Source organism: Marmota marmota, unplaced genomic scaffold (genome assembly GCF_001458135.2).
Source record: "Marmota marmota marmota unplaced genomic scaffold, marMar, whole genome shotgun sequence".
In the NCBI taxonomy this organism is placed as follows: domain Eukaryota; kingdom Metazoa; phylum Chordata; class Mammalia; order Rodentia; family Sciuridae; genus Marmota; species Marmota marmota.
In genome coordinates this window covers 4143743-4158742 of record NW_026000196.1, presented here as the reverse complement: position 1 = coordinate 4158742, position 15000 = coordinate 4143743, and the positions used below count along the sequence as shown (strand labels likewise).

The 15000-nt window shown below is 41.7% G+C and overlaps 1 protein-coding gene and 1 long non-coding RNA gene across 3 annotated transcripts in view; one reads left to right on the top strand and one right to left on the bottom strand.

Annotated features, from left to right (window-relative positions):
• The window catches only part of Iqgap1 (IQ motif containing GTPase activating protein 1), a 107163-nt gene extending 101224 nt beyond the window's left edge, over window positions 1-5939 (bottom strand). The window contains exons 1-2 of one of the 2 annotated variants that reach the window (XM_015493036.2): window positions 5746-5939; window positions 3771-3870 (exon numbers count right to left, since the gene is read on the bottom strand). In XM_015493036.2, coding sequence (XP_015348522.1) covers window positions 3771-3870; window positions 5746-5800 — 155 coding nt within the window. In that variant the 5' untranslated portion in view covers window positions 5801-5939. Of the gene's footprint in view, window positions 1-3770; window positions 3871-5376; window positions 5518-5745 lie in introns of those variants that run through there. The other variant, XM_048790217.1, reaches the window with a different exon arrangement.
• The window catches only part of LOC125612481, a 19078-nt gene extending 4120 nt beyond the window's left edge, over window positions 1-14958 (top strand). Inside the window, exons 2-3 of the long non-coding RNA XR_007342822.1 lie at window positions 7662-7675; window positions 14821-14958. This is a non-coding gene — a long non-coding RNA (uncharacterized LOC125612481). The remainder of the gene's footprint in view (window positions 1-7661; window positions 7676-14820) is intronic.
• Window positions 14959-15000: the final 42 nt, after the last annotated feature.

The window sequence follows — 15000 nt, the reverse complement described above, 5'->3', positions numbered from 1 at the left end:
AGCAGGAGAAAGGTGATCCAAAACAGACATACCAAGTCTCTGAAAGAGGGAACCCTAAATGAACCAGCACAGCAGGTGTTATAATAAACTTTATCCCAACGACCTTTATCCTAACTGAATTTTCTTCCATTTCTAGAACCATTCATACTTCCTCCACACCTACAGTCTTCCCTATTCTGCTTTCCTGATGTGTTCTCCTCTTGGTTTTTTTCTTTTCACTTGAACTTTTCTTCTGATCTTTCTCTATTACTTTTCTCCTATCTGAGATCTGAGCACCTACATACCTCACATATTTAAAGATCACCTCTTTCAACTGGGCAAAAGTGGTATTCATCTCTCCCATACAACTGCTCCACAGCCAAACCAAATGTAAAGTTCAATCAGAACAAGCAAAAGAAGGAAAGCAAATTTATGTACATTTAAGCATAAATAATAACTTAAGATGTCTCTTTTAAGTCCTTGTTCCACAGTACAGCCCTTAGTAAAAAGCCTTAAATCTTAGAACAACAGCTTAATTTCTGTATTGAAACTACCTTTCAAACAATAAAGAAACAGAAATATCTATATATTCTACTTCCCAACCATTCCCAGTATATACTTTTATGAAATAACTATTAAATTTTCCCACTTAACCCATACCCACAGTCTCCACATGCTCATACTCACTCTACACTCTCTCCTCTCTCTTTCTCAAGAAAGAGCTCTATTAAAGGTACAGGGGGGGGATTAAATTAAAGGTGAGTGCCCCGATACACAATGGGGCCACTGTACTAAAAGGTGGAATTTTTAGTGGGAGGAGTAGAGACATTATAAATAGAACTGAAGAAGGAAACCTTTTCTCCCTTGGATTTCTTTGATCTTTATTTCTGCCTTTGGAGCCGCTATAAATTCCAGGCCTTGGGGCTCCTTCAACTTGAGAGAAAACTAGACCAGGCCAACCCAAAACGGCAACTTTAGGCCTTGTGCTAAAGAGGAAAGAGGAGCCCTAGGAACACATAATATGTGCAGCCCAGCTCCTCAGGGCAAACAACTAGGAGATGAAGCCCTAGCTAATAACAAAAAGCATGCCATTCACCAGTGGGCACCCAGAAAATTTTTTAGGAGTAGCAGCAACCACGTTAGGTGGCTCATAGGGCTCCTAGTCCCCCTTTTCTCACCACAAAATTCCCAGACTTCCTGGTACTATTTAGTTGTAAAATCTAAAACGGTGATTTTCTAATCAAAGTTTTAAGCAAAAACAAACAAAAATCACATCCAGATTTTTATGATTGCCTACATGAAATAAAGCAGGGGCATTTCCACAATTCTAGGCCAAGAGCAGAGTGTGCCAGAGCAATATTGCAAGTATTATGACCTCCCTTTTAACCCAAAGTATAAAAAACAAAGACTATCATAAATGTCTCCACTACTTGAATCACTTCCTAAGCACCCAACTAAAAAACACACCACAGGATAATAGCCCTTAGATGGATTTTTTTTAAAGCAAATGGGCCACTTTTCTATACTGGAAAACAAACAAACAAACAAACAAACAAACTGACAGAAAAGAACATACTCTGGAGTAGATGCAAACGAAATGCCTTGCAGCACCTGAGGAGGAGAAATATGCTGAAGAGTATCATTCTATCCTGGCTAACATATCTCAGTATGAGGCAGAGCTCTAAAAAAAAAAAAAAANACAAGGTCTTACTATGTTACCCAGGCTGGCATCAAACTTACAACCCTCAGCCAGGCACAGTGATGCATGCCTGTAATCTCAACAACTCAGGAAGCTGAGGCAGGAGAATCAAGTTTGAGGACAGTCTTGGCAACTTAGCCAGAACCTGTCTCAAAATAAAAATTTAAAAAAACAAAACAAAAAAAAGAAACTGGGGAGGTGACTCGGTAAAGCACCCCTGGGTTCAGTCCCCAGTACTAAAAAAGAACTTGCAACTCCTTTTCTTCAGACTCCCAAGTAGCTGGGATGGCAGGCATGCATCACCACACCCAGCTCTAAAAACATTTTAAATTCTGTTTCTCAATGAGGAGGAGAACCATCAGAACCACCAGAGGCTTTTAAAACACACAGATGTGGAGCTGGGAATATAGATCAGTGGTAGAACACGCTTGCCTAGCGTGCACAAGGGCCTGGGTTCAATTCCTAGCACGCAAACACAAAACAACAACAAATAAAATATATGAGTATAACCCACTCCAGACACACTAAACCAGAATCTCCGTGGTTAGACCCAGATATCTGTATTTTTTAAATTATTTTTTTAGTTGTCAATGGATCTTCATTTTTTACTTGTGGTGCTGAGAATCAAACCCAGTGCCTCACTTCTAGGCAAGTGCTCTACCACTGAGCTACAATCCCAGCCCTCTGTATTTGTTTTAAAATTCTCCAGGTGATTTGAATGCACATACCTAAATAATTACCGCACAAAATGATGGAAACTATTCCCTGATCAAGAAACTACAAGTAGACCAAGAAAACTCAGGCCTCAGTTTTCTAAACTTCCATTTAGAAAAGTAAGCATCAGTATCACTTATCCCAAGTTAAATCATTACTAATACTCCTACCCTGATTTCCTAGAAGGACTTTAAACTCAGAAAAGCAACCTAGATTCAAGAAGGCCCACCCAAATGCATGTTGGTGGTTACCACACAAAGGGAAGAAGAATAGGACCAAAGAGGGGAACAAAAGATTATTACTTTTTTCTTATTTTTTTCATTTTTTTAGAGGAAGGGAAAGATCTGAAGGGTTAACAGGTTAGTCCTAAGATACAAATATGTTTGTTATCTTGTTCTCTGGACTATCCTGTAATATTTTATCTTCAGAATTAGCCAGGAGCAGTGGAGCACTCCTGAAATCCCAGCAACTCAAGAGGCTAAGGCTAGACGATTGCAAATGTTGAGGTCAACCTGGGCAACTAAAAAGAGACTCTGTCTCAAAATAATTGGAATGTAGCCCAGCAGGAGAATGCTTACACAAAACCCTAGGTTTATTCCCTAGAACCATAAAAAGAAAAAAAAAATTTTTTTCAGAATTATTAAAACAAAATATCCATCACCACTCTTGTTCATTAACCCCATTTGAAACATCCTTGATTTTCATTAAACTATGGTGACAAATACCTTTTATTATCCCTCACTAGACTTCCACCAAAGCTCACTTAAAGAATACATAATCTGAAATTACTTCTCCTGGGACATTACAAAGGAACATAAGCACCAGAACAAAAGAAATGAATTACTGATAGTAAATTGACACCCTTAACACAGGTCTTGGGCATCTGAAAATGAAAAACTGCAGTTGTACATTCACTTCACAAAGAATACAGATGATGTTGTGTGGACCAATATCCACAACACTACCCTCTTAAGCCTCCCAAATCTAATACCCACTCCATAAGACATGGTGGGAGGAGACTCATTCATATATAAATCAAAACCAGTGAAGAATCAGAAAAACATTAAGATCAAGAACTTCCAAATTCTAAAAATGCTATTTCTCTCAGATAGCTGACAATACCCAAAACAAGCACCATAAGCATAAATGCAAACAGCAAAATATAGAAAATGTTCAGGAAACATAAATGCACATCAGTGTTTCATGATAAGCTACCATCAAGGCGACTTGCTCCCACTAATAAATGCCCTATCTGTACTTATCCATCAACTAGAAGCCTCCCAAAATCCCACATACAAAATACAGAGAAATCTTTATCTCTGTTCACACCATATCAGTTCCCTTCTCCCAATCTTTTCTCCAGCCAGCCCATCTTTACCTTTTGGCTTCTTCCAAATGACAAAGGTACTCATAAGCCACATTCTGACGTCTCCTTTCATCCATCTCCTCTGCAGTGAGTCTCTCATTATCCAGGACAGCTAAAACATGAAAGAAAGACTGTAAATACCAGGATCTGTAATCTTCCTCAGTGATAAAAGAATGCCACAGCCATCAAATTCCTGCTAGTCACCTTGAAGGTCAGGTGGTTGTGTGGATAGCCAGGTGTACAATGACTTTCCTAAAAAGAGACCTATGGGAGTTGTATGCAATAGTGCACACCTGTAATCCCAGCTACTCAACGTGGCTAAGGTAGGAGGATCACAAGTTCAAGGACAGACTTGGAAATTGAGCCAGATCCTATTGCAAAATAGAAAAAGGATGGGGATATAGCTCAGTGCCCAAGGCCCCAGCATGACCAAAAAAAAAAAAAAATTACAGAAAGACGGGGAGAGACCTATAGAGTTTCAACTACATTCATCTTGCCCTTTATTAAAAATGTATAGTAATATGAAAAATACAGACTTGAGATTTGGGCCTGCTTTTGTTCTTGTGTCAGAGCTCATTCTAAATACAGATCTCATCATATTTCCCCCTTTTATTAATAACCAAAACCAGCAGTTATTGAGAACTAAGTGGTAGTAATTGTGCTAAGCATTTTATATGCATTCTCTCCCTGAAGCCCACAACAATCCTGTGATTATCAGCTCTTATTTTACAGATGAGGAAATTGAGGCCTGTGAGCTCAGCCCCAGGGCTAATTAAGAAGAGCGCCCTGGGTTCAAATGCAGACAGCCTTCTATACCCAAGGGCTTAACCTTGAAGCTACCTGCCTCCTACACTAGCATCCAGGGTATTAAATTCCTAACTCCTTGGGAAGGCAATCAAGGCCTTTTGAATCTGACCTCCACTACTTTTAAAAACTTTTCCCCTTTCCTCCTATCACTATGCACTCCACACCACTCAGTTCCACACACAACACACACAGTGTACCTGTACTCTTCCACACTCTACCTGGAGTCTGGTCTCTTGCCCCATCTGTCAAACTTTTCTGTACAGTTTCATTCAAGAAAATTCAAATGTCACCACCTATGTTTACAATGACTACCCTAAACCCATTTTCACATTACTCTGTATGCCTGTTATCGAACCTCTTGTCTTTATTGCACCTTATTATCACTAGCTTGTACACCTATCTGATTAAAAAATTCTTTGAAGGCAGGGCCTGGTCTTACTCATGCCCAATTTCACAAACGTGGCACCGCATTATAACTGTGATAAATAAAATCACCCTTTAAAAAAAATACCATTATTTCCATAATGTAAAATAAAAATAGAAAACTTCGAGACCCCAAAGTAGATTCCAGTAGCCAATGGTAACCACCCCACCTGCAGTTCATTGATATCCCAAGGATGACGACAGAAAATAAAGAAGTCAGAGGTTTTCGGTGGCTTTTTTTTTTTTCTTTAACTTTTGAAATCCTGACGAAGGAACTAAGCCCGAGAAAGCCGAAGTGACTTGCTCAGGACCGTACCGCACCTCGCCTAGCATGGAGCCAGGGAGGTCTGGACCCTGAGTCGGCTCGCAGGCACCACTCGGGGCATACCTTTCCAAGAAGCCAGAGCAGAGCCCCAGTCTCCGGTCCCGGGACACGCCCTGCCCCGTCCTCCTGCCACCTCACCCCAGGCCATCTCCCCCAATCTCGGCCCAGCTGGGTGGCGAGAGGGGCCGGGTGGGCTCCTTCTGCCGCAGTGGGTGCCGAGGCAGTGAGACCTCCGGGGTCCTACCCGCCTCCAAGCCGGAGGGGGCGCGGGCCCGGGCCTCCAGCCCTCCACCCAGCCAAGCCGGCTCTTCCGGGTCCGCGCAGCCGACAGCCGCCCTGCCCCACCCGCCCGGCCGAGCCACCGGGAAAACCTCGCCTAGGAGGCAGGGAGCCCATACCCAAAGCCCTCGCGCAGCAAAGCCCCGCACTCACAGCCATAGTGCGGCCGAGCCACGCCCAGTCCATCAACCTCGTCCGCGACGGACATGGCGGCCGAGCCCGGGTCTCTGCTGAACAAGCGGTGAGACCTTGAAGACACGGGCGGCAGCAGCTGCAGCTCCTGCCGAGTTCGCGGGCTGTAAGGAACCTGAGGCCTCGCCCGGCGCTGTCAGCCCCGCCCCGTAGGCCCCGCCCAGCCGCGCTGCCCGGAGCTGTCGGGGAGGCGTGGCCAGAGCCTCTAGGCCCCGCCCTATATATGCCCCCCCCTCACCTCGACCCTCCCCCGCATCCCGCAGCACCCTCGGCTGCCGGAAGGAAGGAGGCGGGGCCCGCGCTCCCGGGGGCTCTACCAGGAAGGCTGCCCAGGCCTGCAGCCCCGCCCTGCCGGCCACCGCCCCATCCCCAACTCAGACCGCGAAGTCAGAAGCTTGAAATCAAAACCTTGGGCCGCCTCCCTTGCCCTGCCAGCTAAGTTAACTTCCGCTACAACACGGATCATGGAAGGCGTCTTTACAGATGGCCCAGGGTGTGTTCTTGTTGGACACACTACCATAAGGGATTCCAATCCCAGTCAGCACAGTCTGTCAATCTGGCCTCAGTCCGCCCAGATTTGCCAGTAGTCTCCAGAGTAGAACTGTTCAGTCTCTCACGTATTTGAAACGTTGATTCTTAAAGCAGAAACATGTTTACCCAAACTTTCTTTTGATTCCCTGCCGTTTTTCTTTGCAAGTTCTTGTTTGAAGGGGGTCTTTGCCCTACTGGGGATGCCTCTTTCCCCTGCACCTTGTAAACCTCCCTGAAAGCATGGTAATGCCCTACACCTTGTAAACCTCCCTGAAAGCATGGTAATCGAAGGAAAAATTCTTTCTTTCTTCCTCTCTTCCTTCCTTTTTTAAAATATTTATTTATTTATTAGTTGTAGTTGGGCACAATATCTTTATTTTATTTTATTTTTATGTAGTGCTGAGGATCGAACCCAGGGCCTCACACGTGCTAGGTGAGCGCTCTACCGCTGAGCTACAACCCCAGCCCTTTCCTTCCTTCCTTCCTTCCTTCCTTCCTTCCTTCCTTCCTTCCTTCCTTCCTTTTCTTTGTTTCTTTCTTTCTTTTTTTTCTTTTCTTCCTCTTTCTTCCTGTCTTCCTCTCTTTCTTCTTCCCTTTCTTTCTCTCTTTCTCTTTCTCTCTTTCTCCCTTTCTTTCTCTCTTTCTTTCTTTCTCTCTCTCTTTCTTTCTTTCTTTCGCTTTCTTTCCTTAAATATCTATCACCAAACCAGACTGTCTGGAAGCCCCTCCGTATATTCAACTGTCTAATGAGCACTTTTATCTGTTTATCCTGCAGATACTTCAAATTCCATGTGTCAAACATTGATCAGCTTTTGCTATAGTCTCTATTAATGGAAGTACTCAATTCTCAGTGGGACACACCAGGCTCCTTGTCTCATGCCCTACATCTAACATGTGTTATTTCTGAAATGTCTAGCTTTTATCTCTATGCCCCTGTGATTACACTGTTTAGATTATCATCATCTCTGTTTTCCCTTCTGCCAACTAGACCCTCAAAGTTATCACAGTGTTCTTTCCAAAGTGCAAATGCAATGTGTTCATCTTTCAAATCTATACTTTTCCTATTACTTCAGTCACAATATGGTCCAAGTTCCTTAACATACCAAATAAACCTCTTTACAAGCTGACCAGTCTTTTTGCTTTAGCCATTTTCAATTTGTTCACTCTTCCTTTAATTTTTTTGTTACAGTGCTGGGAATTCAACCCATGGCCTCACACATGCCAAGCAAGCACTCTACCACTAAGCTATACCCCAGCCCTCAAACTATGGAAGTGAAATACTTAAAATCCTATAAGAACAAAATATCCCCATAGAAATAAAGGGGGAAGGGTTTAATTTATTATAGCTACAAAATAAAAAGTTATTTATTTATTAAGGGTTTTTTTTGTTTTATTTTGGTGGGGATTTTGTTAGTTGTTTTGTTTGTTTTTTAAGATGGGTCTTGCTATATTACCCAGGCTGGCCTATCTCTTGGGCTCAAGCAAGCCTCCTGACTCAGCATCTGGAGCAGCTGGGACTATAAGCATGTGCCAGAGAGCCTGGAGCATTCTTCTTAGGCTTTTAGATTAAGCTTACAAGTTTTATTATTCTAAGTCTAGCACTTTTTACTAATCACTGTTTAGAAACCAAATCATTTTTATCCCATTCATTAACTTAACCCAGCATCATCAAACATTTAAAATTATGTTTATAACCTAAACGTAATTTTAACCTAAACCTAAAAATATTAGATTTTCTTTTTAATTCCTTCACTTGTCTGACCTAGAAACTTTTCAAAGTTTTGTAATCCTTACAAATCAAATATATTTACAAATATAATGAAACTAGGCAAGTGAGGTAGCACACACCTATAATCACAGCAACTTTGGAGGTTAAGGCAGTGGATTGCAAGCTCAAAGCCACCCTCAGCAATTTAGTAAGACCCTGTTTCAACATACAAAATAAAAGGAGTTAGAGATGTAGATCAGTGATAAAGACTGTCTCAATGTAAAAAATAAATAGAGTCAGAGATGAAGCTTAGTGGTAAAACACCACTGGGTTCAATCCCTAGTGCCACCAAAAAGAAAAAAGAAAAGAGAGGTGGGTGGGACAAGAAAAATCAAACTCCACGTTAAGATTTAAGATCTGGAGACAAGCCTGCAAAGGCAGGGTCGCCCATGGCATGCCTCTTAAACATCTATAGGAATGACAATGGGTCACAAGTAACAGTAGCTAACAAGGCACTCCGGTACATGGTATAACATCAGCAACTTGGGAGGCTGAAGCAAAAGGATCACAAGTTCAANTGGGAGGCTGAAGCAAGAGGATCACGAATTCAAAGCCAGCTTCAGCAATTTAGTGAGACCCTGTCTCTAAATAAAATATAAAAAGAGATGGGGATGTGGCTCAGTCGTTAAACGTACCCGAATTCAATCTACAATACAAAAAAAAATTATGAAATTTAGATGATCCACTTCCATGCATAAACTTGGTAAGGTTTCAACTCAAAAACCTAAGTCTGAAACTATGTATTTAAAATAGGTCTTGGGGCTGAAGTTGTGGCTCAGTGGCACAGTGCTTGCCTAGCATGTATGAGGCACTGGGTTCCATTCTCAGTGCCACATCTGAAGCTGCAGACTTTGAGAGCCATTATTATTTTTTCCTTTGGATGGGGGTCAGGTGGTGGATACTGGGGATTAAACCCAGGGGTGCTTTTTATTTTGAGATAGTCTGACTAAATTGGGAAGAGGCTGGCCTGTAAACTTGTGATCCTCCTGCCTCAACCTCCCCAGTCACTGGGATTACAGATGTGCTGTAATCCACCACACCCAGCCCAGAATCTTCTTTTCATTATGCCAGTTGTTTGGTTTTTTGTTTGTTTGGGGTACCAGGGATTGAATTCTGGGGCACTCGACCACTGAGCCACATCACTATCTCTATTTGGTATTTTATTAGAGACAAAGTCTTATTGAGTTCCTTAGCATTTCCCTAAATTTCTGAGGCTGGCTTTAAACTTGCAATCCTCCTGCCTCCTCCTCCTGAGCTGCTGGGATTACAGGCGTGGGCCACCTCGCCCAGCCCCAGCTGTCATTTTAAGCTCCTCTTTATATTATGTTATGGACTTCAAAACTCATTGCATTTCCAGATGCCATAGTGCTCTAACTATTATAACTTGAGATACTTCTTCAACTCAGATCAGGAAGATGAGGCAGGAGGATGGCAACTTCAAAGCCAGCCTCAGAAACTCAGTGAGACCCTAAGCAATTAGCAAAACGCTGTCTCAAATAAAAAAATTTAAAAAGCAGGGGGTTGGTGGGGAGGCAGGGGCTAGGAATATGGCTCAGGGTTAAGTGCCCGTGGGTTCAATCCCTGGTACTAAAAACAAACAAACAAACAACCTCATTGCCTCCGCCTCTGACTACTGCCAGAAATTTGTGTGGGGTGGTGTTTGCCTCTTTGAATTTACCAGTTTTTTACAATGAGCTACAAGAAATACTGTTTTTTCAGTAAATATAAATATGAATAAAATTAATAAATATGAAATGAACTAGTAAAAAAATGGCAAAATAACGAGCTATATGGTCATTTTGGGAAATCAAATTTGTTCTTGATCTCAAGGAATTTACAAGCTGGTGGGAGTGGAACAATATACAGAATAGATTGAGATAAGCACCATAATAGAGGTTTCCCTTGGCTTGGAATACCCTTTAGCCTCTTATCTGCATGGGAAACTCCTACACAACTTCCCATACTAGACTCAAATGTCACCTTGTCATCCAGACAAAATTAATCACTTCCTCATGTGTTTCCCAGTAGCATTTTAAAAACCATATGTCTTCAAATATAAGTCTCAAGTTTTTTTCACATTTAAATGCTTCTGAAATCAGGATAGGCCTTCTTGTAATCAATATTTTAAAAACCTAGAACTTAGAAAAATAGATAAAGAAGTAATATACAGTGGCTTGGGAGGTTAAGTCAGGAGGATCCCAAGTTCAAGGCTAGTCTCAGAAACTTAATGAGACCCTAAGACACTTAGCCTCAGAAACTTAATGAAACCCTAAGAAACGGTCTTAAAATAAAAAATAAAAAGGGCTAAGGATGTGGCTCAGAGGCTGAGTGCCCTTGGTTTCTATTCCCAGTACCAACATAGAAGAAGAAGAAAGAAGAAGGAGGAGGAGGAGGAGGAGAAAACCAATTGATATTGCTTGCAAATGTGTGAACTTAGGGAACTTTCAGAGTTAGAATTGATATCAGATTCCCAGTTTAGGAGTAACCGAATTGAAATAGAATTAAGTTCTTCACAAAAACTTTGGGTGCTGGCTGGGGTTGTGGCTCAGCGGTAGAGTGCTCACCTAGCACGTGTAAGGCATTGGGTTTGATTCCCAGCACCACATAGAAATAAGTAAATAAAAATAAAGGTCCATCGACAACTAAAAAAATATTTTTAAAAAACCAATTTTGGGGCTGGTATTGTGGCTCAGCGGTAGAGCGCTCACCTAGCACAGCAGGACCCTGGTTCGATCCTCAGCACCACATAAATAAATAAATAAATAAAGGCATTGTGTTGTGTCCATCTACACCAAAAAATAAATTAAAAATAAATAAATAAAACTCATAAAAGTTAAAAAAAAAAACAATTTTGGGTGCAACTTCAAAGAAGAGGCTGATAAGTAATTCCTGTAATAAATATAGGCTGATAAGTAATTCAATCAAGTATCTTTGCTGTTGTAGTTTTGGAGTTTGTTTGTTTGGGGAGCTGGAGATGGAACCCAGAGGTACTTTACCACTGACCTACATTCCTGGTCCTTTTTATTTTTTATTTCGAGACAGAGTCTCCCTAAGCTGCTAAGGGTAGCCTTGAATTTATGTTCCTGCTGCCTCAGCCTCCTGCATGTTTGTGATTACAGGTGTACACCACTGTGCTTAGCCAATTTTTAAAAATATATCTTTATTTTAGTTGTCAATGGACCTTTATTTTATTTATTTAGATGTAGTGCTGAGACTCGAACCCAGGGCCTCACACATAAGAGGCAAGCCCTCTACCACTGAGCCACAACCCCAACCCCTACATAGGCAATTTTTAAAAATATTTTGTAGATGGACACCATAACTTTATTTTATTTATTTTATTTTTATGTGGTGCTAAGGATCAAACCCAGTGCCTCATAAATGCCAATCAAGCACTCTGCCACTGAGCCACAACCCCAGCCCCACATAGCTATTTTTTGTTAAACTTTAAAGTGTTATACATTGTTCTCCTTGCTTGAAGAAAATATATTTTGCCTTGTCCTTCAGGTACTCAGATATTCTGAATCTTATGGATCTGACATAGCTCCTGCCAATAAGATAACTTTAGATACTTCTTCAATTCTTCATTTTTTCAAAAGGAACAAAAGTTTTTAAACTACCTATTTGTAATCAAAGCCATTTACTCACTGTTTACCGTGTTCCAGAACATGCTAGTGCTTTAGATATACTTTCTCACAACAACCCTGTAAAGAAAGCAAGATTATCCTCATTCGGCAAATGAGTGTTTGCTCACTCAAAACAGGTATTTTGCTTAAGGTCAGAGGTTTCAGGGCTGGGAATCAAGTCTAGGTCTTTCTGATTCTAAAATCTCTGGCAAATCATCATTCACCATCACCGCCTGGTTTATGGCAGCTTATCAGTAAGAAGAAGGTGTCCATTCTTTTCTGCTCATTCACTTCCCAGTTGTCTCTGGAAATCTCCTTCGAACATTTACAAATACTCATGTCCTGACCTAGAGACAACTTACAAAAACAGAGAGGTAGAAGTTGCAGGAGGAAGCAAGGAAGTCACCCATAATGGAACTAGGGTATTAGTTTCATGATTGGGGTTAAAACAGCCCACAAGTTCCTATTGATGTCTCTAAGCTAAAGACACAAATCAAATCTATGATCCACCAAGAAACATGATTAGGAATTGTGAGCTCAGCGGGTGGTCAGACCAAAGTATAAAGAAAAGAGAGGTTGGGGGCTGGGGATATGGCTCAGTTGGTAGAGTGCTTGCCTCAAATGCACAAAGCCCTGGGTTCAATCCCTAGTGCCACCAAAAAGAAAAAAGAAAAGAGAGGTGGGTGGGACAAGAAAAATCAAACTCCACGTTAAGATTTAAGATCTGGAGACAAGCCTGCAAAGGCAGGGTCGCCCATGGCATGCCTCTTAAACATCTATAGGAATGACAATGGGTCACAAGTAACAGTAGCTAACAAGGCACTCCGGTACATGGTATAACATCAGCAACTTGGGAGGCTGAAGCAAAAGGATCACAAGTTCAAGGCCAGCCTCAGCAATTTAGTGAAGCCCTAAGCAACTTAGTGAGACCCTGTCTAAAAATAAAAAATAAAGAGAGGCCAGGCACAGTGGCAAACGCCTGTAATCCCAGCAGCTCAGGAGGCTGAGACAGGAGGATTGAGAGTTCAAAGCAAGTTTCAGCATCAGGGAGGCACTAAGCAACTCAGTGAGACTCTGTCTCTAAATAAAATAAAAAAGGGCTGGGGATGTGGCTCAGTGGTTGAGTGCCCCTGAGTTCAATCCCTGGTCCCAAAAAAATAAAATAAAATAATAAAAGGGGTTGGAATGTGGCTCAGTGATTAAGTGCCCGGGCTCAATCCCTAGTACCAAACAAACAAGAAAGCAAGTAACAGTAGCTAACTTGTAATGAGTGCCCTGTAAACTCAGTTCTAAGTATGTGCATCGCCTCATTTGACCTTCACGATAGGTCTTTGAAGTAGAATTCTCTAATTCAAAGATAAGTCCTTAAGATTCAGAAAAGCTAACTAATTTTCCAAAGATTATAAAGTAGTTAGTGAATTAGCCAGCATTAAAACTGCACTTGACCCAAAGCCCATGTCTGTGAACCCTACTCTCCACTTATGTGCCACTTCCGTCCAGGTATTAGCTACCTAGAAAGCCAAGTTGAAAGATTTGAGAAGTCACATCCACCAAAGAATGTAATGGACACAAAGATGACAAAGCAATCTCCAGGAGCTTTCAGACATCAGGACATAGATCTGAAAGCACAGATAAGAGAACAGTTGATGCATGACTATAATCCCAGCAACTCAGGAAGCTAAGGCAAGTGGAATGCAAGCGTGAGGCCAGCCTTAATGAGTTAGCAAGACCCTGTTTCAAAATAAAAAATAAAAGGCTGTGGTAGAACCCATGGGGTCAAGACTCAGTGCCCCCCCACACCAAAAAAAAAAAAAAAAGGAAAGAAAGAAAACGGTCAATTTTTACTGGATCATACAAGGTTTCCTAGAAGAAGTATTATTTAAACAAGTCCTCCAGGGACAACCAAAGGAAAGGGTGAGAAAGGGCACAAGTTGAGGAAACAGTATAAACAAAGCCAGGAAGTCATGAAGAGGTATTTTGTGTGGGTGTGTGCTCATGTGATTGTGCCCTCTCTCTGCCTAGCTCCCTTCTCTCCAGCCTTCTCAAAGAGCGGAAACCAAACAACAATCCAAAAGTTCAAGTGGAACCTCTTTGGAAAAATGCCCCATCCTTGGTAGAGGATGGAACCTCCTCTTTCCTCAGGGACCAGATTGCTGGGTGAAGAATGGGTGAACACTTGGGGTGAGAGGGGTTGTAAATACCTTTCCTCTTGTTACTTCTCACTCTCTCTAGGATTGGAATTTGGATGACAACTGATATCCCTGTGGAGTGCCACTTAGGTTCCTCCAGGTATAGAGTAAAGAAAAAATCTTACTGGGTCTCTCTCAGGAGATTATAGACAACTGGGGACATTTCTGCTACCACTAATATTGCCAGAACAAGGCAATGTAGAATACTGCAAGACTTTGTTCACCATTGAGATATGTAAAGACCAACACACACAGACACACACACACACAAAGACAGGGGAGGCCTGGGGACAAAACACACCTATACAACAACATTCCTTCTTAAGACTCCAGTCAGTTTTCTTGGCACAGTGGTGCATGCTGGTAATCCCAGAGACTCTGGAGGCTGAGGCAGGAGCATCACAAATTTGAGGCCAACCTGGGCAATTTTTTAAAAATTTTTTATTTTATTTATTTTTTAATATTTATTTTTTTAGTTGTAGGTGAACACAATACCTTTATTTTATTTATTTATTTTTTTTTACATGGTCTGAGAATTGAACCCAGTGCCTCAGGCATGCTACCAACCCGGGCAATTTAGTGAGATCCTGTCCCAACATAAAAAATAAAAAGGGCTGGGGACATATATATATCAGAGGTTGAGTGGCCCTGGATTCAATCCTCAGTTCTACAAAATAAGAAGACTCCAGTTAACTGACATATGTCCAGTCTGATAGGAAAATGGCCAGGTTGTAACTGACTTCTCACAGTACAGAACTCTGGAGAAATACAACATGGGGTTAGATCTGTATTCATATATTTTCTGTCTATGCTTCTGACTCTAAAGAGTGAGGACAGGCCTCATTAGGGCCTAGATTCAAGGATTAGGTGCTGAAGGTAGCATGCTTCAAGTTACCTTAATTAAGCCCAGATTAAATGACAGATTCTGGGGCTGGGGATGTGCCTCAAGCGGTAGCGCGGTCGCCTGGCGTGTGTGCAGCCCCAGTTCCATCCTCAGCACCATATACAAACAAAGATGTTGTGTCCCCCGAAAACTAAAAAATAAATACTAAAAATTCTCTCTCTTTCTCTCTCTCTCTTTAAAAAAAAAAAAAAAAAAAAA